General features: G+C 42.3%; 1 protein-coding gene across 50 annotated transcripts in view; it reads left to right on the top strand.

Moving 5' to 3' along the window:
• The window catches only part of Ttll5 (tubulin tyrosine ligase like 5), a 218128-nt gene that overhangs the window by 63677 nt on the left and 126989 nt on the right, over window positions 1-27462 (top strand). For 26 of the 50 annotated variants that reach the window (NM_001427290.1, XM_087552823.1, XM_087552827.1 and 23 more), the window contains 8 exon segments: window positions 390-451; window positions 1465-1559; window positions 8733-8846; window positions 9131-9222; window positions 16007-16069; window positions 19281-19319; window positions 22997-23154; window positions 24157-24463. In NM_001427290.1, coding sequence (NP_001414219.1) covers window positions 390-451; window positions 1465-1559; window positions 8733-8846; window positions 9131-9222; window positions 16007-16069; window positions 19281-19319; window positions 22997-23154; window positions 24157-24463 — 930 coding nt within the window. 50 annotated transcript variants of the gene reach the window in all.

Below are 27462 nucleotides of genomic sequence, written 5' to 3' on the forward strand. Positions count from 1 at the left end.
TGTCGTCTTGCATGTGAGTGAGTGAAGGATGAAGTACTAACACATCGTTTGAAAGAGGAACACTCATACACCTTTAAGTACACTGACAGTCGGAGCCTCTGAATCCCACAGTGATCCCCCGGCCTGCTCAAAACTTAAGTTGCAAAAAGATTCCATATGAGGGAATCAGTGTGTTGGTCCTAGGTCTGCCTAACAGAGGGTGAGATTAGCACAAGGCTTGTATTTCTGGTATTTTCCATCCAGATTTCTCTCTTTCCTGTGGGTTTGATGTCCTGTATGTGTTCTTTCTCTGCCATTTGGAACTTTGCTGGACTGGGACCCATGACAAGGCAGCTCTTCTCTTAACCTATGAAGTGATTGATTGCACTTTTCTCTCTCTGTTCTCTTAGTGACGCTCCTCTGGACCTAAAGATTAAAGCCAGTATGATCTCAGATATGTTCACTGTTGTAGGTGAGTAGCAGTGTGCTCTGAACTGGACTCTCACGAAAAATTAGCCAGAGCTTCCATTTGCCAGGCTCCGTAGGCGTTGCCAACTGGCAGTTCCTAAGCTATGCTGAATGTTTTGTACTAAAAAATTATATTTTCAGGGAAGTGTTTATATGTTTCTACTCCCCCTGGCTCCATCCTGTCCTGGGGCTGAACCACAACTAAGGCTGAGACCTGGGGCATGGGAATTATGAGCTGAGGCAGAGAATTAAGCAAAGATCTGCAGAGAATAGATTTTTCTCTGAGCTGGGAAAATGAAACCCAGTGAAGAGGCCCTGTTACAAAGGAGACCGGCTGTATTTCTCCCTGACAGTCTCTGCTGGTTTCAACATGATCCCTTCTGCAGTGGTACAGCCAAAGCAGCCTGAGGGAGAAATCCCATTTTAAGTAGATAAGCCAGAACTTTGAAATGGAGATGGGCAGTCAGGTGGGTAGGATTCGGATTTGTTACTGGGTTTTAGAATTTCCCAAAAAACGACACAGTGAAATCCATCTGATGCGAACTAGTACTTGTACCAGCAGATGTGGTAGAGCTTAGCTACTCTCTTCGTTTTGGTTGAGAATCTAGTTCTTTTTAAGGAAGGAAGTGAAACCAGTGAAATGCAGTTTCTTAAATAATCATTGCAGAAATGAGCAGTAAGCCATCATCTGTATCACCAGGAGGTTGTAATAGGATAGCACACTTACTATCGTATTCTTCTGGTAAAAACATCTTCCTCCACTCACCATCCTGAAAGCTATTTTAAAAACACAACAACAAATTACTTTTCTTTATGACCAGGTATGTGTTTCAAAAAGATGATTTGGTCATTTGTTTGAGAGTCATCAAAATGCCACGTCTGTGTCAATCAGGATTACATCTAGCTCCTCAGTCAGCATCATCTTCTTTAGGATGAGTCTAAAGATGCTTGACCCAAATCAGACAGGCTGGTTTCTTAGAAAAGGGTGGCTCTTAATACTGCTCATTCCCCATTCAGGATTTGTGTGCCAAGATCCTGCCCAGCGGGCATCCAGCCGGTCAATTTATCCCAGTTTTGAGTCTTCCAGGCGGAACCCTTTTCAGAAACCTCAGGTAAGCAAATTGAGGAGCATGAAGTCCAGAGAAGGCTTCCTGAGGAGTGGCAGCTTGTGGAAGTGAGAAGGCTGAAGCACTAGGGTTGTGAGGTCACTTAGGGCAGGAGAACTTGGGGATGCATTCAGCAGCCGCTGGTAGCTTATGCTTTCAACTGCTTCCCAACCACTTACACCTTGTTTTTATTCTACCTTTTCTCTTTCTACTACCTTTCCTTCTCTCTTTCAAACTCACCATTTCTCCTCTCAGATTGACCTGCTCATAAACAAGGCTAAGGGGAACATGCTAATTCTTAATTAAGCATGACAAGGTTTTTTCTAATCTGCAGACTGGGTTTATAAAGGTGACCCACTGAAGCAGTGTGTCCCCTCTCCTCTCTGAAGGAACCCTCAGTCGTCATGAGTTCTGATCAAAGCTAAAAATAAATACCCAGAGAAGCTGCTGAGTTAAGATCATCATTTGGCCAAATACCGCTCCAGTCTCTGCACTGTGGTCTGGGGTCTGCTCATTCCTTTGCTCTATCAGCCTGCATACTTGAGTAATGTTACTTAGTGTTCTCTTCTTAGGGTAGTCCTATCAACATCTCACCAGACAAGGAAGCAAGAACCCATGTGGATATTAGAGCAGTGTGGACCAAAAACAAGAGGCCTTTGTGTAGAAAGGCCTACGCTAGCTTCTAAAGAAGCTCCACCTGCCTCCTTCCTCTCCATCGGGTTTGATTCCCTGGCTATTCAGGCTCTGGCGTTGTCTCCTATAGGCCGGCCTGGCTTCAAGGAGCTTTAGTGCTGTCTCCCCACAAGTGCCTTGTTTTCATCACACTGTTCTGTATTCCTTCACTGTGGCCTTTAAATTGTCCTGTGCTTCTCTGCATTCCCTTCCCTCCCTCCCTCCCTTTCCATCACTCTTTCCTCCATTTCTCCTCTCCATTCTCCTTCTCCCAGCCTCTCTTCTTCCATACTTTCTCTTTGACCCTGATCTCCTGTAGAGCGCTGCTGTCTCAGATATTAATATTGATTTAATATTGAAACAGGGTCTTCACAGTTAGACCTCTCAGACCTGCAGGCAGCTAATGTAAAGAAGGACAGTAAAGGCAGGCTCAACACAGTAATGTAAGAGGGTGACTGGAGCCCCAAAAACAGGTGGTAGGCTGATAGGTATGGTAGTTGATCACTACCATACTCGTGTGGGCCAGTGGTGCTGAGAGCCTCCTGCTGTCAAGAGAAATCAGAAATTGTGGGGGTTATTTTAATTTGTTTTTGTTTTAAATATCGACAACTAGCTCATTCAAAACCAAACCAAACCACTGCAAGCCAAACTTAACATGTCTTTGAGCTAGAGTTACCTATCTGTGAGCCCTGCTCTGAGAGGACTCCCCGGATGCTGGTGTGCTATGGAGCAGGGTGAACTATATTGTAAGAGGTGTTGTCTCAGATTAGAATTATAACCAGGCATCAGAGTCTTACTTGCTCAGAGCATCATCACAGATGAAAGGGATTTTTGTAATTTTTGAGAAGAAAGGTAGAGAATTATTAACTTGGCTCTAATGAGAACTTCGGCAGTCACATTCCCGCATTAACTGGTCCCTGCAAAGCATCCCTGGGAAGAACCGCAGACTTAAAGCTGGGAATGTTTGTTAAAGCTCTGATATAATTTCTTCCAGGCTTTTCTTCTAGGGATAATAGCATTCCAGTCTTGAAAGAATGGGTCCCTTGTCTTACCTTGTCAGCTTTTATTGGCAACTCTTTGCAAATCATCAAGAATTTACCCAATGTTTGTTTCCTGGTGGACAGTAGCTTGTCATCTGTTAGCGACCTCAGGATGCCATCCATAAAGACCTGTGGAGGAGCTCTGCACTGTATGAAACAGGACTGTCAGGCAGGCTGGGCCTTTTGTATCTAACAGTGCTGAGAAGTTGAAGTCAGAACACAAAGAATAGCCATAAAGCAATATTGGAGAAAAATGTTCTCACTTTTCAGCCAAGGGCAGGACTCTTGCGTGTGGTCTGTGCTCTATAATATCTTAGATGCAGGAGATGGAGAATCATAGGCCTGTTAGGAGAAGGTAAGGCTTCATTTCATTTTTTGTCTCTTAGAGCTTCCAGTTTTTGCCTAAGTCCAGTCAACAAAAATTACACAGGTAAGTTGTGAGTATTGGGGACATGACTCAGTTTTATCCCCCACTTCTCAAAGACAAAGCCTTTAGCTGTGGGCTTTCATGGTACATACATTGTGCACCTGCTTTTTGTATAGTTTGAAAACACAAAATAGAATGCATGGAAAGAAATGTATCAATATCTTCTTAGTTATAGATCATGAGAGTAGAGGCCGCAGTAACTGAGGACTCTCAGTTCCTGAGGGGAATTACGCTGTGGTAAAGGCAGTTGGGTTGAAATGATGAACAGATTATCCATCCTTTTACACAAAATATTCCAGAAAGAAGATACTACAGTTCACAAGGAGTTCTTGTCTGGTTCCAGTTCCCTAGGAGACTTACTGCTCCCAGCAGCTTAGTGTTAGCACTCTCCTCACACAGAGTGTTGGGCCTGTTCGCATCTTTTCACAGGTGATACTTGATCTATTTGTGACTGAATTTAGGAACCTGTTGTGAATGTTGTGACTTTTAAAAATAAAAACAAATGTGTTTTGGCACAATCAACCTTTGCTCGTTTACTGTCCCTGTAAGCAGTTTTTAAAATTGACTGCCATTTTCTTGTGTGTTGCTGAGTTTGGGGCTCTGGTGCCTTTTGCTGCAATGGGTTAAAACTAGAATTCACCGGTGCCTTTCCAGCTGATGCCCAGCAGGGAACCCTGCTGCAGTTATGCTGACACTTGTCTTCTCTGGTGCAGTCAGTGGTACGCTGGCAGCCTGCGTGGTAACTTTCTGAGCTCCTGCTTTCAATAAAGTGATTTATATGGCCAGCAAAGTCCTCAGGGTATCTAGTGTCATGCTTGATAACTGCTCATGTGGTAATGTGCACTTCAGTGTCATGATGGCAGAATCAGAAACTGCCGAATGTGACAGTTCATGTTTAGTAATCGTCTGTTATTTGCTATTTGTAGCAAAACCCCAAACCAACCAACCAACCAACCAACCAACCAACCAACCAACCAACCAACGAGCCTCAATTCTAAAAACCCCTTGAACTAATTCTTTTTTTTTTTTTTTTTTTTTTTTTTTTGGTTCTTTTTTTCGGAGCCTTGCGCTTCCTAGGCAAGCGCTCTACCACTGAGCTAAATCCCCAGCCCCTTGAACTAATTCTTATGAGAGCAGGGAGCCATCCCATGGCCTTCTGGTTTGGTTCACTGTCTTTGTGTGGAATTCCAGTCTTAGTTCCTTGTATCCGTTTCAGTTCCTTTACCTGGAGCTGCATTGCTTTTGTTACTTGGAATTTTGGTGTGTGTGTGTGTGTGTGTGTGTGTGTGTGTGTGTGTGTGTGTGTGTGTGTGTGTGTTTGCTTTTTGTAGTCTTGGTTAGCCAGGTTCTTCTCCAGCTACGTATTTAAACTTGCCTGCTTGCTGTGAAGCCTTCCTGGCTTTATTGAGCCTGGTTTGAACTGGTTTGAATGTTGGATTCTCTGACTTTTCTCTCTTTGCCACTGTAGTTCTAGAAATGAAGCCCTCAGTGTCTCCCAAATTCATATCAGAACTAAGGAGCTGTCAGGAGAGGAAGGAAAAGAGTCGATGTTTCTGTGGCTGACGGAGTATGAAGTCTAGTACTATTTCCTCTGTGTGCCTTTTCTTTTCGACTACTACCTCCATGTATCATTTCTTCCCTTGAATGTCTGTAGTTCCCAGTTCACCTTCTGGAAAATGAGCTCTGTGGTTGTGATGGTGTGTGGAATGCAAGCGGACTTGAGAATGAGAGAGACCTGGATTCAAGGTCAGTCCCTGCCAGTGCCCAGCTGCTAGACTGCAGTGGGGTTCTCATGTCCCTGGGACAAATACATGCAATGTGTGGAAGCTAGAGCATGTTTAGCAGTGTCTTCACATGGTTTGCCCTCAGAGGGTCTGGCTTCCTTCACGTGTCTGAGTCTTCTCGGCCTGGTATTACTTAGCGTTCATCAGCCCATAGTTATGCTCTGCACGTGTCACCACCCACAGTGGTTTATTTATTTGCTTCTCTTGTCAGGTAGTGTAGAGTCTAAATAATGCTACAGTGATACGTCTTGATTAATTGCCACTTATATGGTGCTCTGCTTATATTTTTACACTTTGCGGTTTTCACGATATATTCTATTTGTTATCTTGTGGCAACAATTCCCTGAGTAGAAATAAAATTTAAATATAGTATTAAATTTTCATCTGATTTCCTTGTAACACAAGGCTGCTTAACTTACTGTATTTTTGTCTTTATTTCAAAGTGTGCTTGTGATTAACGTTATATAGAAACCATCTTTTGGTTCAGTCTACCAATATTTAATGATATGTGATTCTTTTTTATTTCTTTCATTTGATAGTATTGATTCATTTTAGTTTTTTGTGTTTACCTTTATTTTCTCAGCAGCCAGTCACAATACTTAGGAGTTGGAAAATTCTAGCTTCCTTTGCTCTTACTTTTGAGTTCCAAACTTTGTATATAAAATTGTGCATTTTCATGATTTACATTTGCTCTTTGTCTCATATTTTCTGTGCCTCAATTATGGTATCATTTAGGGCAGTTCACCTTTATTCTGAGTCTCCAATTAGTGAGGTTTTTGTCAACCTTTGTCAGGCTGAGAGGAATCACTACTTTTTTTTTTTAATGTTTTTATTCTTTTAAATTAATTTCTACCTGGAGAAGACATCTTTAATTACTTTATTTTTTAAGATTTATTTATTTATTTATTTATTTATTATAAGTACACTGTAGCTGTCTTCAGACACACCAGAAAAGGGCATCAGATCTCATTACAGATGGTTGTGAGCCACCATGTGGTTGCTGGGAATTGAACTCAGGACCTCTGGAAGAGCAGCCAGTGCTCTTAACCGCTGAGCCATCTCTCCAGCCTGAATCACTACTCCTTATTGTTTGAGTCAGGGCACATGTTTTCTTTGTCTTGGCTATTTTACATTCTTAAGTTCTCAGTTGGTTCCTCCTTAAACAATAATGCTGAGATACGTCAACATTTCTTCTCTGCGTAGATTCTAAATGTAAAGTTGTGTTTATGTTCATTTGAGAGAGCTGTGGTGTATGTTGCATGGCAAAATTTTTACCAGATATTAATTTGAAGTTTAAAATGTATGCACTTGATGGTGTAAATAACTCCTCATCTCCAGAAGCGATGGCCTGTCAATTCATTGGAGCCTTGTTTCTAGTAGAGCCAGCCTATTGGAGTATGTCATTTATTATTTCTACCTCTTCAGTATTGTAGCAGAAGGACTCTAAGTTAAAACCACAGGTTGGCTGTTTTTACTTAAAAGTGTTTTGTTTGTTTGGTAATAGGACAAAATAAAGACCTTTCTCATGCTAGACAAGCACTTTACCCCTCCCCAGCCCTGCCTTGATTTGATATTTGTAGTACTTTAACAGATTAATCTGATTATTATTATTATTTCTTCTCCTTTTTCTTCCTCTTCTTCTCCTCCTCCTCCTCTCCTTCTTCTCTTCCTCTTCTTTCTCCTCCTCTTCCTCCTCCTTTTCCCCTTCCTTCTCCTCTTCCTCCTTCCCATCTTCCTCATCCTCCTCTTCTTTTTTCCCTCCTCTTCCACTTCCCCTTCCTCTTCTTTCTTCCTCCTTCTCCTCTTTCTCTTTCCTTTTAGGCTTGCTTTGGTCTCCTAGTGTGCTATGACACCCCAAAACATTAATTTCTCTCTCCTAAGCTCTCTCTGTCTTCTTGCTCATGTGTCTGTAGTTCGAGTCACACTTGCCTTTATATTACCTCAAACTACCCAGCCTGAAGTGCTGCCTGTCATTGCCCTGAGTCACAGCACACAGGAGCCAGGGCCAGAGTGGGATGTGGGTAAGAACAGCATCATGCACGCACAGGGGTATAGGTCTTGGAAGTGATTGTAGAGAAACTTAGAGTTTTGGGGTGCTAATTAATTGTTGATAGGAATGCCATTAAGTTAGTGCTAAGACAGTGCTATCTCAGCATTCAGGACCCAGTGATAGTGAAAACCGTGCTAAAAGAAGCAAAGGTGGAAATCCTCATTAGGTGGTATTACTACTGGCTCATTCTGTGCTCCTCAACATACAGTGATGTGTCCCTGCAAGCTCTGCTAGGAATCGGCACCCTTCAGGACTTTACCAACCCTCGTAGCAAAGGTTGCCTTGCATGACAGTCTGTCCAGGCAGATGATGAAAGTGTTCACTTGCATGCAGTCACATGTCTTATATTGTATTACTTGAGATGACTTTAGAGAACCCTTAACCGGCAGGTGTGGTGACACATACCCATTGAGTTAGTGCTCAGAAGGCAAGGCGGGAGCATCGACTTTAAAAGTTTACAAAATTCCCATCTGAATCTTTAAATTCTCCCTTTAACATGTTGATTCCAGAAAATACTATTGTTCACTTTATTCCCAGAGACTGAAGAAAATTAAAATGCTTCCCAAAATTCTTCTGCAGTTTTAAATTTTGAACATAGGGACTGTATGCCAGCACAACCACTCACCTGTTTAATAACTATATATTGATTTACTTCTCCAGATGCTGAAGACACCACAGTAAATGCTCAATAAATAAATGTTGATTTGATGATTTTTTCATTATTTAGGTAGCTTATCATGGAGTTTTTTCTCATTATAAAAATCTAGTTTTTATAACTTCTATGGTAGTTTTGTAAATGAGTGTATAATTAGTTTCCTTGTATTCAAAGGGAAAACTGTAGCACTATAATATGTTTCTAGGTTACTTTAGGAGAAAATTCGTTTCTTACAGTTCTAGTAGCTGGGATATTTAAGACCAAGATTCCAGGTCAGGAGTGGTGCTACACATCTTTATTTCCAGCACTGGGGAGGCAGAGGCCAGTGAGACCTGTGAGCGCAGGCCAGCTGTTGGAGGCAGTTTGCTACTGTTTCTCTTGACTTCTAGTCACTGGCTTTTCTGTTTCCTGGGGTTTGGGGTTAAGTGATTCGTTGTAAACATTGGGCTATAGATTTGAGTTTCTCCAGGTTTGAACGGTGCTGATGCTGAGGGAACAAGTCAGGGGAAGATGCTTGCTCCCCTCAACCTTGCTTTGCTCTTTTCCCCTAGCGCTCCCGTCCACTCTCTGCCAGTGATGCAGAAATGAAAAACCTTGTGGCCTCAGCCCGGGAGAAGGTACCGGGGAAGTTAGGCGGTTCTGTGCTTGGTCTGTCAATGGAGGAGGTAAAGATTATTTCATTTCAGGCCTTTGTGGGTTAACACAGGGCTTGGTGCGAACTAGTGAGTGGCTCATAATACTTGTGAATAACTTGTGTCTTGCCCTGAGTGGAGAAAGATATTAGATAGGAAAAATTTCTCCTCAAAAACACCCTAAATGTTATTAATTCTCCACATATGCTGTTGTTGTTTTCTTCCTGTGTAACCTGCTTTTGCCTTTTAGCTACGCGGATTTCAGGTTTCAAAGTAGGTACTCTTTGTCTTATTCCGTTCTCTCTTCCTCTGCCTAGATCAAAGTTTTACGGAGGGTGAAGGAGGAGAATGATCGCAGAGGAGGATTCATTCGCATATTTCCTACATCTGAGACATGGGAAATATATGGGTGAGGTGACTGACTACCTTTTGTTTTCCTAAAGTTATACCTCAGGTCTATAGGATTGGTTTGATTGTGAGTCAATTGCCATTGCTTCCAATGTGGTGTCTTTCTTTATTTAAAATTATAATTAATCCACAAGCCAGGCATGAATGTGCATGCTTATAATTTCCAGAGGCAGGAGGTTCATTCTCTGTATATAGTAGATTCAAGGCCTCCTGGGCCTTCTTGAGACTCAGTCTTCAAAGAGAAGGTAAAGGAGACAAATCACAGATATCAACAAATCCAAGAACATGGCCATCAATGGTAATAATCCACCTATGTATTGAGGCCCCTCCCATTTTTAATCCCCTGCCTCCCTGTTAACCATTCTTTGCCCTTAATTTTTGTTTTCTTTTGTTTGTTTATTTTTTTAGAGATAGTGTTTCTCTGTGTGTAGCCCTGGCCATTCAGGAACTCTGTAGACCAGGCTAGACTCCAACTCAGAGATTCCCCCTGACTCTGCCTCCCAAGTGCTGGGATCAAAGGTATGTGCCACCGGGCATGGCTGGCTTATTTTTTGAAACAGTGTTTTTGAGGTTCATGTGTGCTATCACATGAAACAATGGCCCACTCTTCACTCCTGTGTACTGTTTGACTGCGTGACTAGATCACAATTTTTATCCATTCTCCTACTGTGGGCCAGGTGTGTCCAGTTTTTGGCTGCTGGGAAGAAAACCCTGAGAGTATCCTTGTGTGCCTTTAAAATGACATTTGTCCTGGGTAAATTCCTAGAGCAGAGTTTGCTAAGTCATTGCCCAGTGGTGATATAATTTTACATTTGTATCGAAGGTGTTGGAATGCTTTGGTTGACCATTTCACCTTAGGCAGATTAGCGCGTCTCTGTGCTTGAACGATGTTCTGTGAGTGACAGCCATACTGAGCATTCGCAGTGGACATTTCTGTTTTTATCACTGTGCTCTAAAAGACTGATATGTTTGCTACAAGTTCTTTCTTGGATACATATATGTATATACATGTACATATGCATATATGCATGTGTCTAGATAATATTTCCTCCAAGTTTGGGAATGGTTTGTTCATGTTTTAAGAGTAGGTTTTGTAAAACTTAGATACCTTATTCCTAAAAAATATTTGCTATTTTCTGTGGTGCAAAAGTCTTTTTCTTTGATGTTTATTAATTTAGTCTTTGCATTAGGTCTGTAGTATGTCGTATGAGCTAAGTGGCAAGTGTATACATTTCCAGCCAGGTCCCTCTTGAGTGACTCCACACATCTGATGGTTGTGTTTGGTTTCCATCTGTTTAAAATGCTTTCTCATTTCCCTGGTCATTTTCTTTTCAGGTTATCTAGATGTGTGTTTATTTTCAGACATTTGGGGTTTTCCTAGAGATCATTTAGCTACTGTTTTTTAAGTTTAGTTCTGTTGAGGTCAGAGAATATAATTTGTAAAACTTGCATCTGAAAAGGTACTGAGATTTCTTATGTGGCGCATTGTGTCAGGTATAAAGTGTATGTGGACCATGTCTCTCCCTGTGGCTGTGTAGGTTGCCCCTGGAAGGCGCATCAGGTCACAGGCGTTAGTGCTGTCTTTCAGCCCCTGACCACAGTTGTTATTGGGTCAGTGGTCCTAGGTCCCTCACCCTCCCTCCAGCTCTTCAGTCTTCCTGCGCTCTGCAGCTGTGGCCAGTGCTGCGGACGCTCTCTCCCCGCGCTTCCTTGCTAGGAAGTGTTGTGTTCCTCAGAACACTTGCTCTCTTTTGTTTTTTCTTTTAATTCTGAAGCTTACTTAGTGTGACTTAATGTACTCCACGCCATCGTTAATGACTAGTATTTTTCTGTTGCTTTGTCTTACGATTTAAAGGAAAAAACTGATTTTATCTTTCTTGTACTGGTGATGTTTAGAGATTGGAATGGCCAAAGCTCACAGTTACTTTTGTGGTAAAAATACCTAAAATTCCTCCTGCTTTGCAAGACTATTATTACCTGTGGTCACTGTGCTGTATAATAGATCATAACTGTATTTCTCCTCCCTAACTACTCCAGACCCTTGATATCTATCACCAGTCTGCTTTCCACTAGTGTGATGTCGCCCGTCATCTTAGATAGCACTTAGTAAGAGAGATAATGCAGCATTGGTTTTTCTGTGCCAGGCTCACTTCATGTTTCTGACCTCCAAGCTCATTGATGTTGTGGAAGATGACAAGGTGTTGATCTTTCTATGGCATAACAATATTCTACAGCGTATGAACCACGTATTCTTTATCCATTCCATCCCTGATGGAAGACTTAGCTTGAGTCTGTATTCTGTTAACAGTGTTTCAGTGAGTGTGGGGACACACAGATACCTGGTACTGGATCACTTGGTGGTTCTCGTTGGTGATTGTGAGGGATTTCATGCTGCTTTCTATGGTGGTCGTTTGCGTTCCTCACAGTACATCTGAAGGCTCCTTCTCTTTTTCTGCCTCCTTGCTGGCTCCTTTTCCCCTTTCTCTTTGTTTCTCTTTGGGGCACTTAGGGTATAGCACTCTTATCTTTGGGATGGGTATTACTCGACTTAGGTCAATAGTCTTTTAGTCTTTTTTTTTTTTTTTTTTTTTTTTTTTTTTTGGTTCTTTTTTTCGGAGCTGGGGACCGAACCCAGGGCCTTGCGCTTCCTAGGTAAGCGCTCTACCACTGAGCTAAATCCCCAGCCCCTCTTTTAGTCTTTTTAATATGCCTTAAATTTAGTGTGCTAAGGATTTTTGCATTTACAGTAAAGGTTTTTCTGTCTGGCTTTCTGTTTATTTGCAGCCTTCCCTCTCCTCCCCCTTTCCCTTTTCTTTTCTTTATTTCTTCTTTTGTGGTGTCTTTGGTTTTGCTATTAGGATAATGCTGACCTTGTAAAACGAGTTTAGAAGTATTCGCTTATGTTTTTTTCTCTATGTTTTTTGTAATTGAGATTTAGTATTAGTGAAGATGTTAATGTGAAGAAGCCAGGTTCTAGGCTTCTCCTCCTCCTTTTTTTTTTTTTTTTAAACAATTCTTTATTACTGATTGGATCTCTTCACTGTTTATTCATCTGTTCCAATCTTTGTTTGTCCATAATTTAATCTTGATATATGGTATATGCACAGGACATTACTCATTTCTTCTAGATTATCCAGTTTGTTGGCATGTAAATGTTTATAGTGGTGTCTTATGATCTTTAGGATTAAAAATCATATGTGTTTGTTTGTATGTCTCTCTGTGAGTATGTACATGTGAATGCAGGTGCTGTAGGGGCTAAAAGGAGGGCTTTGGATCTCCTACAGCTAGAGTTACAGATGATGTAAGTTGCCTGACGCAGGTGCTAGGAACCAAGCTGGACTTCTCTATAAAAGTGCTCTTATCTGTTGGTCCATTTCTTCAGTTTCAGCATCCCGACCACCACCCCTTCTTCTAAGACAGGGACTCCTGTATCCTAAGTGGGCCTCAAACTCGATATATACAAACATATGCATATGCCAAGGATGACCTTGAAGTTCTCATCCTTCTGCTGCTACCTCCTTGTCGATGGAATTATAGGTTTGAGCTGCTGTGCCCAGTTTATATAGTACTGGGGATGGACTCCAGAGCTGGGTGCATACTCTGCGAGGCAAAGACTCCCTACAGAAGCTTATGCCAACCGTGATCCTTCGCATCTCTGTTAGCCAGTAACATCCTGCTGGTTATGGTGATGGTGGTGGTGATCGTGGTTACTGTTGTCTACCTCTTTGTCTTTTTTATTTTCATTTTTTTGAATCTTCTTTATTTTTTCCATACTCTAGCTAGAGGTTTGTTGATGCTATCTTTTAAAAGCATCATCTTGGAGCTGGAGAAATGGCTCTGCAGTTAAGAGCATTTGTTGTTCTTACAGAGAACCCAGATGGTGGTTCACAGCCATCTGTAACTGGAGTTGGGGATGGGGGTGGGGATCTAGTGCCCTCTTTTGACCTTCATGGTCATGAAGCATGTGTGTGATGGACATACATACATATAGGTAAGATACACATAAAATAAAAAGAATAAATTTATAAAGATTTAAAAACCAGGTTCTTGCTAGTTAGAAGAGGACGGGCTTCGGAGGGAAGGATGGAAGGTAAGAGGGTAGCAGAGGGAGGCGTGACCGCGTGCATGTGCACATGCATGAAGCTGTAATAAAGTAAACTCAAGCAAAACGGCAAAGCACATCGAGTGACTAAAGAAAGCAACCCACTGCATAGGTTTTTTGGGTTGTTTACCTACTTTTCTTTGTCTGTGTCATTTATGTCATCTTTTAGCTAACAAGTTCTCTTTCCTCTCTGCTATTTCTCCAGTGACCATATATTTTAATTATTGCAATGCGATCTTCAAATACTATACTATTTCATGTATAATATGGGGTCTTTACAACCATTTCCATCCTTCCCGTGTTATTGTTAGTATGTATTTTGCTATAATCCCACAGTACTACATTGTTCCTTTTGCTGGAAGAGTCAGCTATAAGGAGCTTTAAGTCTGTGTACTGTCATTTCCCATATTCTTCACTACACATGTATCAGGTTTGCATCTGAAGACTCTCTCTCAGGATTTGATGGATCTGTGCAGCTCTGATGGTAACAACTTCGCCACTTCTGGTTCTGTACAGAAACATCTCTACAGATGTTTTTGTGTCAACAGTTGAAAGATTTTCTTGACAAGTTGTAGAACTTGTGCTTATTCTTTTTTTTTTCTTCTATTTTTGGTTTTGGTTTTGGTTTTCAAGACAGGGCTTCTCTGTGTAGGCCTGGCTATCCTGGAATTCATTCTATAGTCCATGCTGGCCTCAAACTCCCAGAGCTAGATCCTTCCGTTTCTGCCTCCAGGGTGCTGGGGTTAAAGGTGGGCTCCACCATGTCAGCTTGTGTTACTCTTTGTTAGTGCAGTGCCGTCCCCACCTTCAGCTTACTTCTGAGGGTGTGGGTCTAGATTGTGTAAATGTGCATGTGGATAGATGTGTTTCCACACGTGTGTCCCACTATGCAGAGGCCAGTGACCAATGTCAGGTATCTTTCTTGGTGGCTCTCCACCTTATTTTATCAGTATATTATGGGAGGAGCCAGGGGTTTGTATATGGCACACAAGCATGGCAGCAACTGCCTTCACATACTGGGCCGTCGCTGATCTGTTTGTATCTGAGAAGGGCCTCTCTCTGATGGGGCTCTTCAGCTTGGCAGGCTGCCTGGACAAGGAATCTAGGTGTCTGTTTCCACACATGCAGCACTGGCAGTACAGATGTGCACCACTACACCAGGATTTTTATACAGTTGCTGGGAAGCCACACTCAGGCCCTCACGTTTACACGACAGTCACTTTACCGACTGAGCCAACTCTGTAGCCCCAAGACTGTTTTCTGAAGCATCTTATCATTATTTTGGGATTTCCCCCTCATTCACAGCCTGCTCCTCTTCAGTACATTGCTCTGAAAATTCTAGCTTTGCATTTTAGACACCGTTGGTCTCCCCCGAATCCTCCTGTAGGCATGCTCTGGAAACACCTGTTAGGAAGGAAAGCAGAGAAGTTGTAAGAGTTAATAATGTTGTTTTTCACTAATAGGAATCACTCCTTGTCCCACCATTTGTTTAATGACTGAAAACAGTTGTTTCTATATTATGTACACTTTTCTGACTGTTTGTGCCAGGAGAACAGGGTCTGCAGCAGTTCTTCCCTTGTGTGTAGAAACAGAATTGTTTGTTTCGTTGGTTTTGAACATTTTCCAGACAGAAAATGTGTGCTCCATGTAATCCTGCTCTTTTCACTAAGTGCTGCCTTACGAGGATTCATGTAGCTGCAACTCATTCCCGTAAACACCCCCTTTCCCTTTTAAACTGTGTGTTGGAACTACTATTGGTTTCAGTCTTTTGTTGATAGACATGGGACTTCTTTCTGGTCTGTAACTCTCAAAGACAGCTATGCCGTTGGCATTCTTGAATGTCCTGGGTCTCGTGGGTGTGTATCTAGGAATGAATTGCATCATGCAGCTTTTCTGGAAGAGGTGTTCTCAGAGACAGCATGTGATATATCTCTGGGGAAGAGCAGGCAGATGAGACAAGGAAACCTGTAGACTCACAATGATCCTATTAAGGAAGGTTTTGCGCAGCAGTGTGGGGACACAGCAGCCATTGTGCTGGGAAGGCTTCCATTTAGAGACAAAGGATGGGTGGGAGATGTGGGATGAAAAAGCTCCTAGGAGACATTTTCTGACTGGTCTTGCAGAATCACCATTCAACAGCTGTGTGGGGAACATAGAAATGAATTGGTGACACAGAGTATCCATTTTCTGAAAGAATTGGTGACACAGTATCCATTTTCTGAACGTTTGCCCACTGCTGTAAAGAGCATGGAAGCTCTGGAAGCTCCCACTTTGGGAAGAGTTGGACTGAAAATCTCCCATTTCTCCCCCCACCCCTCCAGTTTCTGCTATCATCTCACCTGTACATAAGATTTCTTAGTGGTGGTTGTTTAACCTTTCATTATGCCATTCTGAATGTAGCATATCTCCTCTTACTAATCTAAGGAATTCTGTTTTCTATGTTAAATCACCTTCTTTATTCCTTTTTTTTTCTTTTTTGCAGCAGGGTAGACTTGAGCAGCTTCCGTACTCTTATTCTTACTCAATCATTTATCATTTTAATGTGAACATTCATCTCCTCCGTTGGCACTTTAGAAACAGTGCATAAGCAGTTTATTTTGTGCTTGGGTTGTGGTTTTATTTCTACATTTTCCCTCTTGAATGAAACTTAGGAAATAATTTGGTTTCTTTCTTTGTCCTTCAGGTCCTACCTTGAACACAAAACCTCCATGAACTACATGCTGGCAACACGCCTATTCCAGGACAGGTAGGAATTTGCTCAGCTTAAATATTTAGAACTAGATCGCAAAGCCTAAGAGAAAACACATGTAAATGGAGGGTAGTGGCTTCATCCAAGACTCATGCCGGCCTGGGATAGCAATCCCGGTGCAATAGCTCACTCTCCAGCATGTGCTACAGCCCTCAGCATTCTGTAATATTTGTCAAAGCCGAAAACTCTTGAGTAGTCTTACCACACGCCCAGTGCTGCTTCTTCCTCTTCTCCTTCCTCTTCCTCTCTCCATCTTTTCCCTCTTCTTTCTCTAATTCTTCTCAATCTTTTTTAAAGAAGATCCTCACTCAGCACCATTTTGTATATTGTTTTTGTTTTCAAAACTCCCTCCCTCCCTCTTTCCCCTCACTCCTTTCCTCCTCCTTCCCTTCCTTCTCACTGCCCTCCCTCTCTCTCCCTCCTTCTCTTCCTTGAGGCAGACAGGGTTTGTTTTGGCTTACAGTTTGAGAGACCATTTTATCATGTCAGGGAAGCCGCAGAGGCAGGAGTTTGGTGTAGCTGCATCCACGGTCAGGAAGCAGAGAATAGTAAGTACTCCAGGCACAGTTTTAAATGATATAATGCTGGTTTTCAAGAACAAAAGGATTGCTAGGTCAGAAAAGGTGGAGGGTCCGTAAATGGCAAAGTAAACACAGGCACAGTATCACCTGGTGAGCTCAGTGCCAGGGGAGCTGGGAAACAGTGTTAGCAGAAACTGGAGTCTGGATGGCACAACCTGCAGGGCGGCATACCCCTGTGGATGCTTGTAGCCTGTGTAGTATAGCCACATTGCAGAACAGTTCAATAATGGGTTATTTTAATGACACTCCTTCCTTGTCTGAAGAAATGTATTCTACTTTTTTTCTGAGGTAGTCTTAAAATAGATATCCAGATTTCAGCCATATTTCTTGCAGTTTTCTAAGTTATTATAGGAAATTAGATTTGTACTTTGCATTTGTTTAGTTATGGTAAATAGTGTTGAGTAATGACGCACATAGCTTTTGATGATCCTTGAATTTGCTTGGAAGACAGCCTCAGACTTTTGCATAAAAACTAGAGTGTGGCCCGAGAACTTTGTCAAGGTCTCTTTATCTGTGTAGGTCTTTAAAATAACAAAATCCATTATTGTGCACTTTCCTAAATATATATGGATAAATGCTGCATTTAATTAGAATATATTATCCAAGCTAGTATATTTCTGTGTTATTTCTGCAGTTTCCAGCTAGCGACTCTTGGTTATAACCTTCCTAGAATATTTTATTAAGAAAACATGAATGTCCCCGTTTAGCAGAAGAATGCCTTTCTGATCTACTCTTACTAATAATCTCTTCAAACCTGGTCTCCATATTGCCATACTAACCAGGGCCCAATCAGGACACTGTTCTTTCTTCATACCAGCTTCCCCACACAAATTCCCTGCTGCTCGTGATGCCTTCCACTCATCCCTGAAGAGCTCTAGCTCAGGTTTTTATCCTTCAGTCAGCCTTGAATTCCAGGACTCGGTTAAAAGCTCCTGTTTACTGACCCCTACTTTACCTGCTGGCCCTCTGAGTAGAAGCGCTCATGTGTTCATGTTTGTCAGTGTTCAGAGGCTAGCATGCAGTAGAAAAATATGTTTTGAAAAAAAGGAAATTGTGTTGATTCTAAATCTTAACATCTTCCACTAAATTTCTTCTCTCAGTCTGAATTGATGTTTCTCATACACATTAAATTGTTATTTCAAAGTGATTTTGCAATCATTTTTTGGTAGGTGGAGTTTGTCCACCTTCCATCCCTTCTCCACCTCTTCCCATCTACTCAGCCAGCCTCAGCAAACCCAGTGTCCTAGTGAATGGCAATAGTTTTAACTCTGGCCACACATTAGTAACCCAGGGGGATCTCGTAAGTGATATTTATACTCCATCTCCATCCTGGAGGGAAGTGGAGGTACTTATTAAAGCTACCCATGTGATGGTACTTAGAGGCCATGACTGCAGATTCCTGAAGATGACCATTGTCTGGGCTAAAAGTTACTCATCCCGAGTTTTCTGACGCACCCCTATTAGGGACAGGAAGGTATAGGAAAAGAAAAACAAAACATCCTGGTAAAGATTTAACTCTTTCACTTGACTTTTCTATAAACGTTATCTATACTGCCTTTGCCTTTTAAAAAATATCATAGATTTCATACCATGTATCTCTATCAACATGACAGTTTTGAAATGACAGAATATTTGATTGAACAAGTTAATGAGATGAGAGGTAGCTGGTGAATATGCATAATAATGAGGGCCAACAGTGATGACTCATGCGGTGAGATTGCTGGCCAGTGTCTTTGGTGGATACATGAACCTTACAATGGTGATAAAATTGTGCTGAACCAACTACAGGAAGGAGTATGCGTCAGACCGTGGAACAGTCTCACACTCTAATGTGTGCAGTGCAGAAACTGAATGAGGAGGAGGTGTTTCTAAGGAAAATAATCCTGTTTAACACACAAAGTTGCCATTTAGTTTTTGAACATCTTTTGTTTTTTTAAAACAGGTTTTTCCCCCCATAATTGTGGAAAATCTTTTTTTGATGACCCCTGTGAGAATGGAACTTGGTTTCCTATTCTGGAATAGTTCAATGGAAGTAGAAAGCTCTGTAGTCTGATCTAGGCCTTGGAGAATAGTACAGTGTGGAACGCTCAAGACTGACCATGGGCAGAATATAGAAGTATCATCTCCCACTCATCTACACACACACACACACTCTCCACACACACACACACACACACACACATATGCACACACGCACACACACACACATGCACACACGCACACACATCACATACAATGCACACACATACACATGCATGCACACACGCACACATGCATACACCACACACATGCACATGTGTGTGCACATGCACACACACACACACACAGGGGTGGGCAATAACTACCTTCATCACATTGTCATGAGGAATGATTATAATTTGCTTTATAAGTAGATAGATAAATGTTACATCATTGTTCTCATTTTTTCTTTGCAATTTCTTTACTTGCTCCCCATGTTTACCTCGTAGTAGTCTACTTTTCTCTGAGAGTGTTCTGCTTCTCCCAAAGATGCCCAGTCTGCCCTAATTAGATGTTGAGTCTCTTACGAATGCATTCTCCATGTGTGCGAACTCTGAAATGAGGAGTGGGTGTATTCTCTGACCCTGTTGTGCTTTCTACATCTGCAGGGGAAACACCAGAAGGAGCTTGCTGACAGGAAGAGCACGGTAACTAATTTTTCAAAGTTAACAAATTCCTTCCATCTGTATGATGTGTAGCCATGCAGACTGCACATAATGCTTTATACAACTATTTTCAGTTTGCCTCATCACTAACAGCATCAATATGTAAAAGCTTTCTATTGAAAAAGTACTCTGGAGCCACGCATTAGAAAACAGGTATAAGGTTTAACTTACTAAATTCTATGTACATCATTTTAACCAATAATAATAGCCTTTTTGCTTGGTGGGATGAAAGAGACTAGAGTAGTAATGAGAGTTGAAAATTGTCACCATGTTCTGTTTGTCCATGGCGATGCTGTGATACATGGCTGAACTGCTCAAAGTCAGCACACAGGGAGCTTTAATCCGGCAGAGCAGAGAATCACCAGAGAAAAGCCCAACATGACTTTACCTCAGTTAGGCCTTGAGGTGCCACAGAAACTCTTGAGCCTATGCACACATCTACAGGCTCCTGAGAGTTCAACAGATTACCTGTTCTGTGCTGTCCTCTTCAGAAGCAGTCTAACAAGGAGGATAGCACAGCTCCTTGCCTCTAGCTGTTATTGGTTTGTGTGTCAACTATTTAGTTTCTCATCCAATAACTTAAATTTCTGTTTGTGTGTCTCTGAGTATGTGATGCATGTGGGAACTTGTGCCATGACACATGTGTAGTAAGGGACGGTGTTTATGGGACTGACTCTTCCTCCTCCTTTAATGCCTGCATCTGGGAAGCCACCAGGCTTGTACAGCAGGCTGCTCTGCCCACATCTACATCCATCCATCATCTACAACAAGCTTTCTGAATCTAAGTTCAACTTTTCTTTTAAGGGAGTCATTATGGTCGTCTTTTAAGGGAAAACAAATTCGTGTAGCTTATTTTCAAATGAAGTTACAATTTATAAACTTTCTGTAGCATTTGGTCAAGTAATAGACTTCCTGGGTATATTACCATCAATTGAGAAGTTGGAGAAAAGAAATTAAAAAACAATGGGGTTGGGGATTTAGCTCAGTGGTAGAGCGCTTACCTAGGAAGCGCAAGGCCCTGGGTTCGGTCCCCAGCTCCGAAAAAAAAGAACCAAAAAAAAAAAAAAAAGAAATTAAAAAACAAAAAATTTAGACAAAAAGACTATTTAAAATCTGAGTGTAATGGCTGGTATGTGTAATCCTAGGACATGAGAGACTAAAGAGTGCTGTGGTAAGTTCACGGCCAGCCTTGACTACATGTTTTAAGACTAGGCTAGGCTATTATAGAAACCTTGTTTCTAAAAACTAAAAAGAAGAGAATTGTTTCAAATGAATGGGCTTTGGCCTTCAATTTTTAGCTGCCTTTAAATATTAATAATATGAATATCTTGGTGGTCTAAAGGAGTAAATATATAAAAACTAGGCTGTAGTATTACACGCTAGAGTATGAAACAAGTATTATTGGATTTAAAAGGATTGAAATGAAAAGTCATATCCTTGGAAAATCTTTAGATATTTGAGCTAGAAGCAGCACATTTCTAGATGATCTCTGTGAATCAAGAAGAACATCACAAAGGAAATTGGAAAGTATTTTGAAATCATTAGTAATAAAACATAAAATGTGTGATTTTTCAGTGAAGGTGGTGTCTTGAGGGGCCTTTGAGCTCTGAGCGCCTACATTACAAACTGAGCACAGAAGTAGGGATGGTGCTGCACCTGTGTCCTGCTCTGGATCCAAGCAAAGGCTTAGGACCTCAAAGCCAGCCTTGGGCTTTGAAGAGAGCAAGACCTTGTCTCAAAATAAGAAGAAAACTTGTAAGAAGGAAAAGGAGGAGAGAGGACTCTGAGGACTGAAGTCACAGATCTGGAGTTCATCTTAAGAAACTTCACTGGAGGGCTGGAGAGATGGCTCAGTGGTTAAGAGCACTGACTGCTCTTCCAGAGGTCCTGAGTTCAATTCCCAGCAACCACATGGTGGCTCACAACCATCCATAGTGAGATCTGATGCCCTCTGTGTATCTGAAGACAGCGATAGTGTACTCACATAAAAAAAAAAAAAAAAAAGGAAAGAAATGTGTGTTTGTGTTGGAGATTTAGCTCAGTGGTAGAGTGTTTGCCTAGCAAGCGCAAGGCCCTGGGTTCAGTCCCCAGCTCCAAAAAAAAAGAAAAGAAAAAGAAGTGAGGAAATAAGAAATATCAACTTCAACCTTTTCAATTAAGGTGACCTAAAATAGTAAGCTATTTCAGACCAGGTTAATTAATTAATTAATTAGGTTTTTTTTTTTTCCAGACATGGTTTCTGTATATAGCCCTGGGTATCTTGGAACTCACTCTGTAGACCATGCTGGCCTCGAATTCACAGAGATCCTCCTGTCTCTGCCTCTCAAGTGCTGGGATTAAAGGCATGTGCTACCATGCCTGGCTCCAGGTTAAGTTTTTAAAAATGTTTCCTTAGAAAGATAGAGATGTCACATTTGATATTACATTTGATGTCGTTTTGATATCATAGCTACCACATTTGACCAATAGCCAATTATTTGTAAATAAATGGCTTGAATGGTGCTTTTCAGTCTGAGTTGTTTATTATTTAATTGGCTAAATATCTATTTTCAGAGCTCTGTGGGGTTTGGTCTTTGAGAGTCTGATAATAGATAAGGTCGGACATTTCTTAGCTGTAGCTAACTTTGGGAGGCTAAGGCAAGAGAGTCCAAAAGTTCGAGGTCAGGCTCAGTATCATAGTGACATCTTGCATCAAAAGAGGGTGGTGAGGCGCCTTAGAGGGCAGAGGCCCTGTGCCTTGTCCACTCCTTGTCTGGACCGGGCCCCCCATCCATCACATCCCTAGTCTGTGACTCGTCTTACTCAAACTTGGCATAGGTATCACCAGTCCCCTTCCCTACCCCACATCTCATTCAGAACCTGCTAGGGTTGGGCCTTGCCTTCTGTCTGCTGCCAGCTCATGTCTGTGCCTCTGACTCTAATTCTTGACTATACTTGACACCTGAAGGAACTCTGCCATTCTCCTATCTCCTTGTGGAGCTAATTCTGTTCCAAAGAAGATTGGGGGCTTGGCATGTCCCCAGGTTGTGGAACATTAGACTGGAAGACCCTGACAGCCTCTGCAGCATTTTGGTGACACTTCCCTATGAGTCACAGTCCCCTCTGTGTCACTCCCCTATTCTCAGCTCATCATCTGTTCTCTATTGCCAGCTCTGTCAAATCTGTGTGTATTATGGACTATATACATTCAAAAGAATTTTAAATACTAATGCGAAGATTGTAACTAACTTTAATGTGAACAAGATGCATTTTATATCTCAATTATTAAAATATTACTGCAGTCTCCTTGTCCTTCTGAAGGTATAGGGTTTGGGGTGACACTTTACAGTCCTTGCAGTGAAGTAATAGTCAAGAAGCTTAAAGGTATTGAAATGGTGTCTTCACGTATATTTTTGTTTAGAACATTTAATAAATTTAGGAAGAGCATTAATGAAGTCTTCATGTTGGCTACACTGTTCCCATTGTCCTGGGAAGTCCAAGCACATTAGAGTTCATGAGGGTTCCCGTGACAGTCTTGGAGTAAAGAAGAGGACTTTACTGTCTTGTGTAGCTATAGATCCTTTGAGCTTAAGAGTGCCCTGCTTCCTGTCCTGGGCGTAGGGGTTTCACGGTTGATGAGGAGTCCTTGCTGAAGCTGTGCTGTTGTGCTGTTTCCGCAGAGTGAATACGGATGGAGCATCGGAACTTAAGGTGGAGAGCATGAACTCCAAGGCCAAGCTGCACGCTGCTCTTTATGAGAGGAAGCTACTATCTCTGGAGGTGCGAAAACGTAGACGACGGAGTGGCAGATTGAGGGCAATGAGGCCAAAATACCCAGGTACCTGCCAGTGAGCATTCAACAAACTGTACAGTCTGGGTCCTGGCAGAGCAGTTAACCAGGTTCTTCTTTAATCCCTGATGAGGCAGAACTGATCCCATGAGGGTAATTTTGCTTTAGGTAATCTTTCCCCACTCTGAAACTTAATTTTGAAAGGAATATAAATTTTTAAGTGTCCAATCCCCTCGTACTTGCAGCGAAGACTTGAAATGAAGTGCCTGTTTTGGCTCCCACCCTCATTCCACCCTCAAACAGATACTAATCCTTTAGAAATCATGAGCATCCACATTAGTGGGCTCTGAGCAGTGATGCTGGGCTTGATGGTGCTGTAGCTCAGTGCATCATTGGAAAGTTGCCGGTGACGTGAGTATTTAGATGAAGGCGTTTGTTTCCCAGATAATCTCCTACATTACAGCAGATGCGTTCTTAACTGACTGATAGATTGGTGCCATCCCCATGTTCTTTCTCTGTCGAGTACCTGTATCATTAGTGTCTGGGGTCTCATTGATGGAATACATACATACATACATATATATACATATATACACACACATATATACACACATATATATACATATACATATATATCTATATATACATGCATACAGTTCCTGTTTTAAGACAGCAGCAAACATAGACTCAGAAGATATCCCTCTGTTCTTTGTACCTCTTTGAAGGTTCTTGTTTGTTTGTTTGTTTGTTTGTTTGTTTGTTTTTAATGCCCCGATATACCAGAGAGAGTACTCAGTCAAAGGCAGTTTGTAGTAGGGATTGTCTTGAGTTGAGAGAATACCATGCAGAGTGATGAAAAGGCTCAACTCTAACAGTGACCATTGATGGGTTCCTGAGCGTGTACGATGAGGAGCTGTGAGTCACTCAGTTCTGTGTCCTCCTGGTGGTTTGACTTAGACATAGGCTTTACTACAAAGATAAAAGGAAGGTGTTGGGAGAGAGGACGTTTTAATCCTTTTTTCAGCAACATTAGTGATTCTTCGCATTTAGTGATTACCCAACCAGCTGAAATGAATATTAAAACGGAGACAGAGAGTGAAGAAGAGGAAGAGGTTGGATTAGACAATGAAGATGAAGAGCAAGAAGCTTCCCAGGAAGAGTCTGCAGGATCTCTTGCAGAAAATCAAGCCAAGTACACACCTTCATTGACTGTTATCGTAGAAAATTCACCTAGAGAAAATGCTATGAAAGTTGCTGAGTGGACTAATAAAGGTGAATCGTGCTGCAAAATCGAGACTCAAGAGCCTGAGTCTAAATTTAATCTGATGCAGATTCTCCAGGATAATGGCAATCTAAGGTAGGTTCCTTTGAGATTGATGGTCATTGAGGTGGTTATAGCTAACTGTACTGAGTGCCAGCTTCTGTGTCAGTGGCTTCAGTTTCCTCTGAAAATCACAGATGTCCTGAGACTTTTGAAGTCCTGAGATGGGTTAAATATTGCTATTATCACAGAAAACAGAGGCTTAGAGAAGGACCCAGGTTTCAGAGGCCCAGTAGATGCATGATGGCATTAGTCTAACTAAGAGTACTGAGCGATCAAAACTAACTCAAGCTGCTCAGGGTTAGTGTGTGAGCTCCTTCAGAGGCTGGGACTCAGGTCCCCTGAGGACACATCAATTTTAGGGCGCAGAACTAGAAGACTAGACCCCCTAGAGGGTCATGTGAAAGACGACCTTTGACCTAGCCTTAACTGATGCAGATCTCCCAAGGTTGGGAAGTGGAGTGCTGATCAAGTAGCAGTAAGTGGCCCGGAAATGCTGCAGTACATCGATTCCTCCCACCCTTAGCAAACATTGCTACCTCTCCGTGCCAGGAATATGCTAGGCCACAAAGCAGTGCTGCAGGGAGCAAGGCGGGCATGGGAAGCCTACAGTCTGCTGGGAAGATGGACAGTAAACAAAGAAACATGGTTTTCCAGGCAGCAAAGAATGCCGTGACGATGGTACAGCGGTGTCATGGTGGTTAGGGGTTATTAAGAATGGAGCATAAAGGGGTGATCTTTGCGGTGAGCCTGTGTGAATGAGCCCTGCCTTTGACTTCAGGAGGAACAAACCTCAAGGCACTGAAATGTCACAAACCTTTGTAGTTGGGACCTGGCAGACTTGGAGGATAAAAGAAGTTCAGGAAGGTGTGATAAGGAATTAGATTTCCCCAAAATGGATGCTGTTAGATTGTGCAGAGGCTTCAGGGGAACTGGGTTTGGTTTTTGATTGGCTTTTAAGTAACTGCATGAGTCAGACCCTGTTATATAGAGAGAGTAAATTTTGCTCTCATCGTGAGCAGTTAGTAAGAGAAGCAGCTCAATGTAGAAAGGGAACAGTCAGAATTGTCCAAAACGCAAAAGATGGAGTTGTTAGCCAGAGAATGGTGTTATCAGAGTGGAGAGAAGGAGATGGGTTTAGGCTGTTTGTGACGTGGCAGACTAAAGAGCTCTACAGTGGCTAATGTGGTGATGTCACCAATGGATAGAAAGAATAGGATGATGTGCCCTGTGCTAACCAGCAAAAGTACAACATAGAGGTCAAGGTTCATAGTCAAGCCTTACAGTGGACATTACTGATAGTTCAGATTGACTCACAATGGATGGGGAGAGAACAGAGAGTACCACAGTTTGGGGGAATACCTCAAGGTAGGTCAGTACAAGACCAAGAGGCAACAGTTCAGAGTGGCAGGGGTAACAGCGTCAGCCACAGGAGGCCTAGCATGCCTGCTGTATGAGGGAATAAAGAGGCACGCCTGAATTTGTGGGAGGAGGAGTTGTGAGCTGAGGAGATCAGAGAGCGAGGGTGATGGTGCTGTTCCACAGGGTTTAGCAGCGGAAGGTGAGGCCATGTCACGGAGAGAGAAAGGATGGTTTTATTTTTAAAGATAGAGATTCTGGAGCTTATTTATAGACTCAAGAGGAAGGATTTGATGGCCAGAGGATTAAGATGTAGAAATGGATGTATTGGCAGAGAAGGTCTTAAAAGGCAGGTGGAAAGAGGCCAGTAGAGGGACTACGGAGAGGCTGCTGATGGAGGCCTAGGGAGAAGTTGAGTTGCCTGGGTGCTGGCCTGTGCTTTCTAAAGGCCAGATTTTATACTTTGGCTCAGAGATGTGGGTAGGCTTGGGTTGGGAGGATGCTGGGAATGAGAATAGTTCGTTGGTGGAGTTCAGGTTATATGAACTCATTTCTGCTACCTGGGCTCTGGCCTATGGATTGAGGGCAAGTCATAGCGTCAGAGACCCTTTCCAGGCTTCAGCCTCCTCTGTCAAGCCAAGGTACAGGGTCAGACCAGGATTTCTGAACCGATTTCCCGAAAGGAAGAAGGACTAAGAGAATTGTAAATAGAAGTATATTCTGAACTCGTTCCAGCAATTGCATCTTCCTGAGCTGCTGAAGGAGCTGGGCTTGTAGGGTGTATTGTAAGTCAGCAAACTCCTTGCCGCTCCCCACTGTCCATTAGGCTGTCTCAATGGTCCCTGGGGTCTGGGGAAGGCCAAGGCTAGGGTGGAGACCACATGCACCTTCTCCTTCATGATGTATCTGTCAAGGATCTGGGTAACAGTCTTGTCTTCTAAAGCCAGATCACTTTGATGCCAATCTCACCTGTCTTATACTTCTGCCCAGGTCTCTGAGTAAGGGAGTATACCAATGACTGACTAATGAATGCCTCTTGAGACCATCTCAGGATACACTTGTGGGAGGATCCTCTCAGGATGGTTTATAGATATGAAAAACTCAGTATTCTTTATTTCATTTGAAACAAACTAAGGATTGGAATTTCAGTTATCGGTTTGAGAGCTTCAGTCAGGGCAGTTGGTGAGGCAGTTCCATTTGGAAGAAACTAGAACATGCTGCTGTTCTCTAGATGGGAATAGGAATGTCTTTGTTGGGAATATTTGAACATTTAAACTCATTGTTTCAATTTGATACTGTACTTCCATAACTGCCCCTGTTAGTAATTACATTGTAACCTTATTTATAGCTCACTTGCTGGAACCTCTTACAAATGAAAATCAAGGAGCAAGCAGGCTCCCTGGCCTGATTCCCCTGCACTCCGGTCCCCCAAAACACACTCAGTCCTAGACTCCTGTAGCATCTCCAGTTCGCTTGGGACGAATCCTTCATCTTAACTTTGGGGACCATGAGCAGGCAGTGTTTAGTGATTACGTGTTCAAGGATTGTGAGCAGAGCTTGTGTTGGGCCCTAATCTTAGCTGACGTAATTCTGGCTACAGTGTCAGGAGGCCGATCAGCTGAAGTAACCAAAATCTTGCCTGAAAGAAAACAGATCTGCCACAATTAGCCGCTGAA

This window comes from Rattus norvegicus, chromosome 6 (assembly GCF_021556685.1).
Source record: "Rattus norvegicus strain SHRSP/BbbUtx chromosome 6, alternate assembly SHRSP_T2T, whole genome shotgun sequence".
In the NCBI taxonomy this organism is placed as follows: Eukaryota; Metazoa; Chordata; class Mammalia; order Rodentia; family Muridae; genus Rattus; species Rattus norvegicus.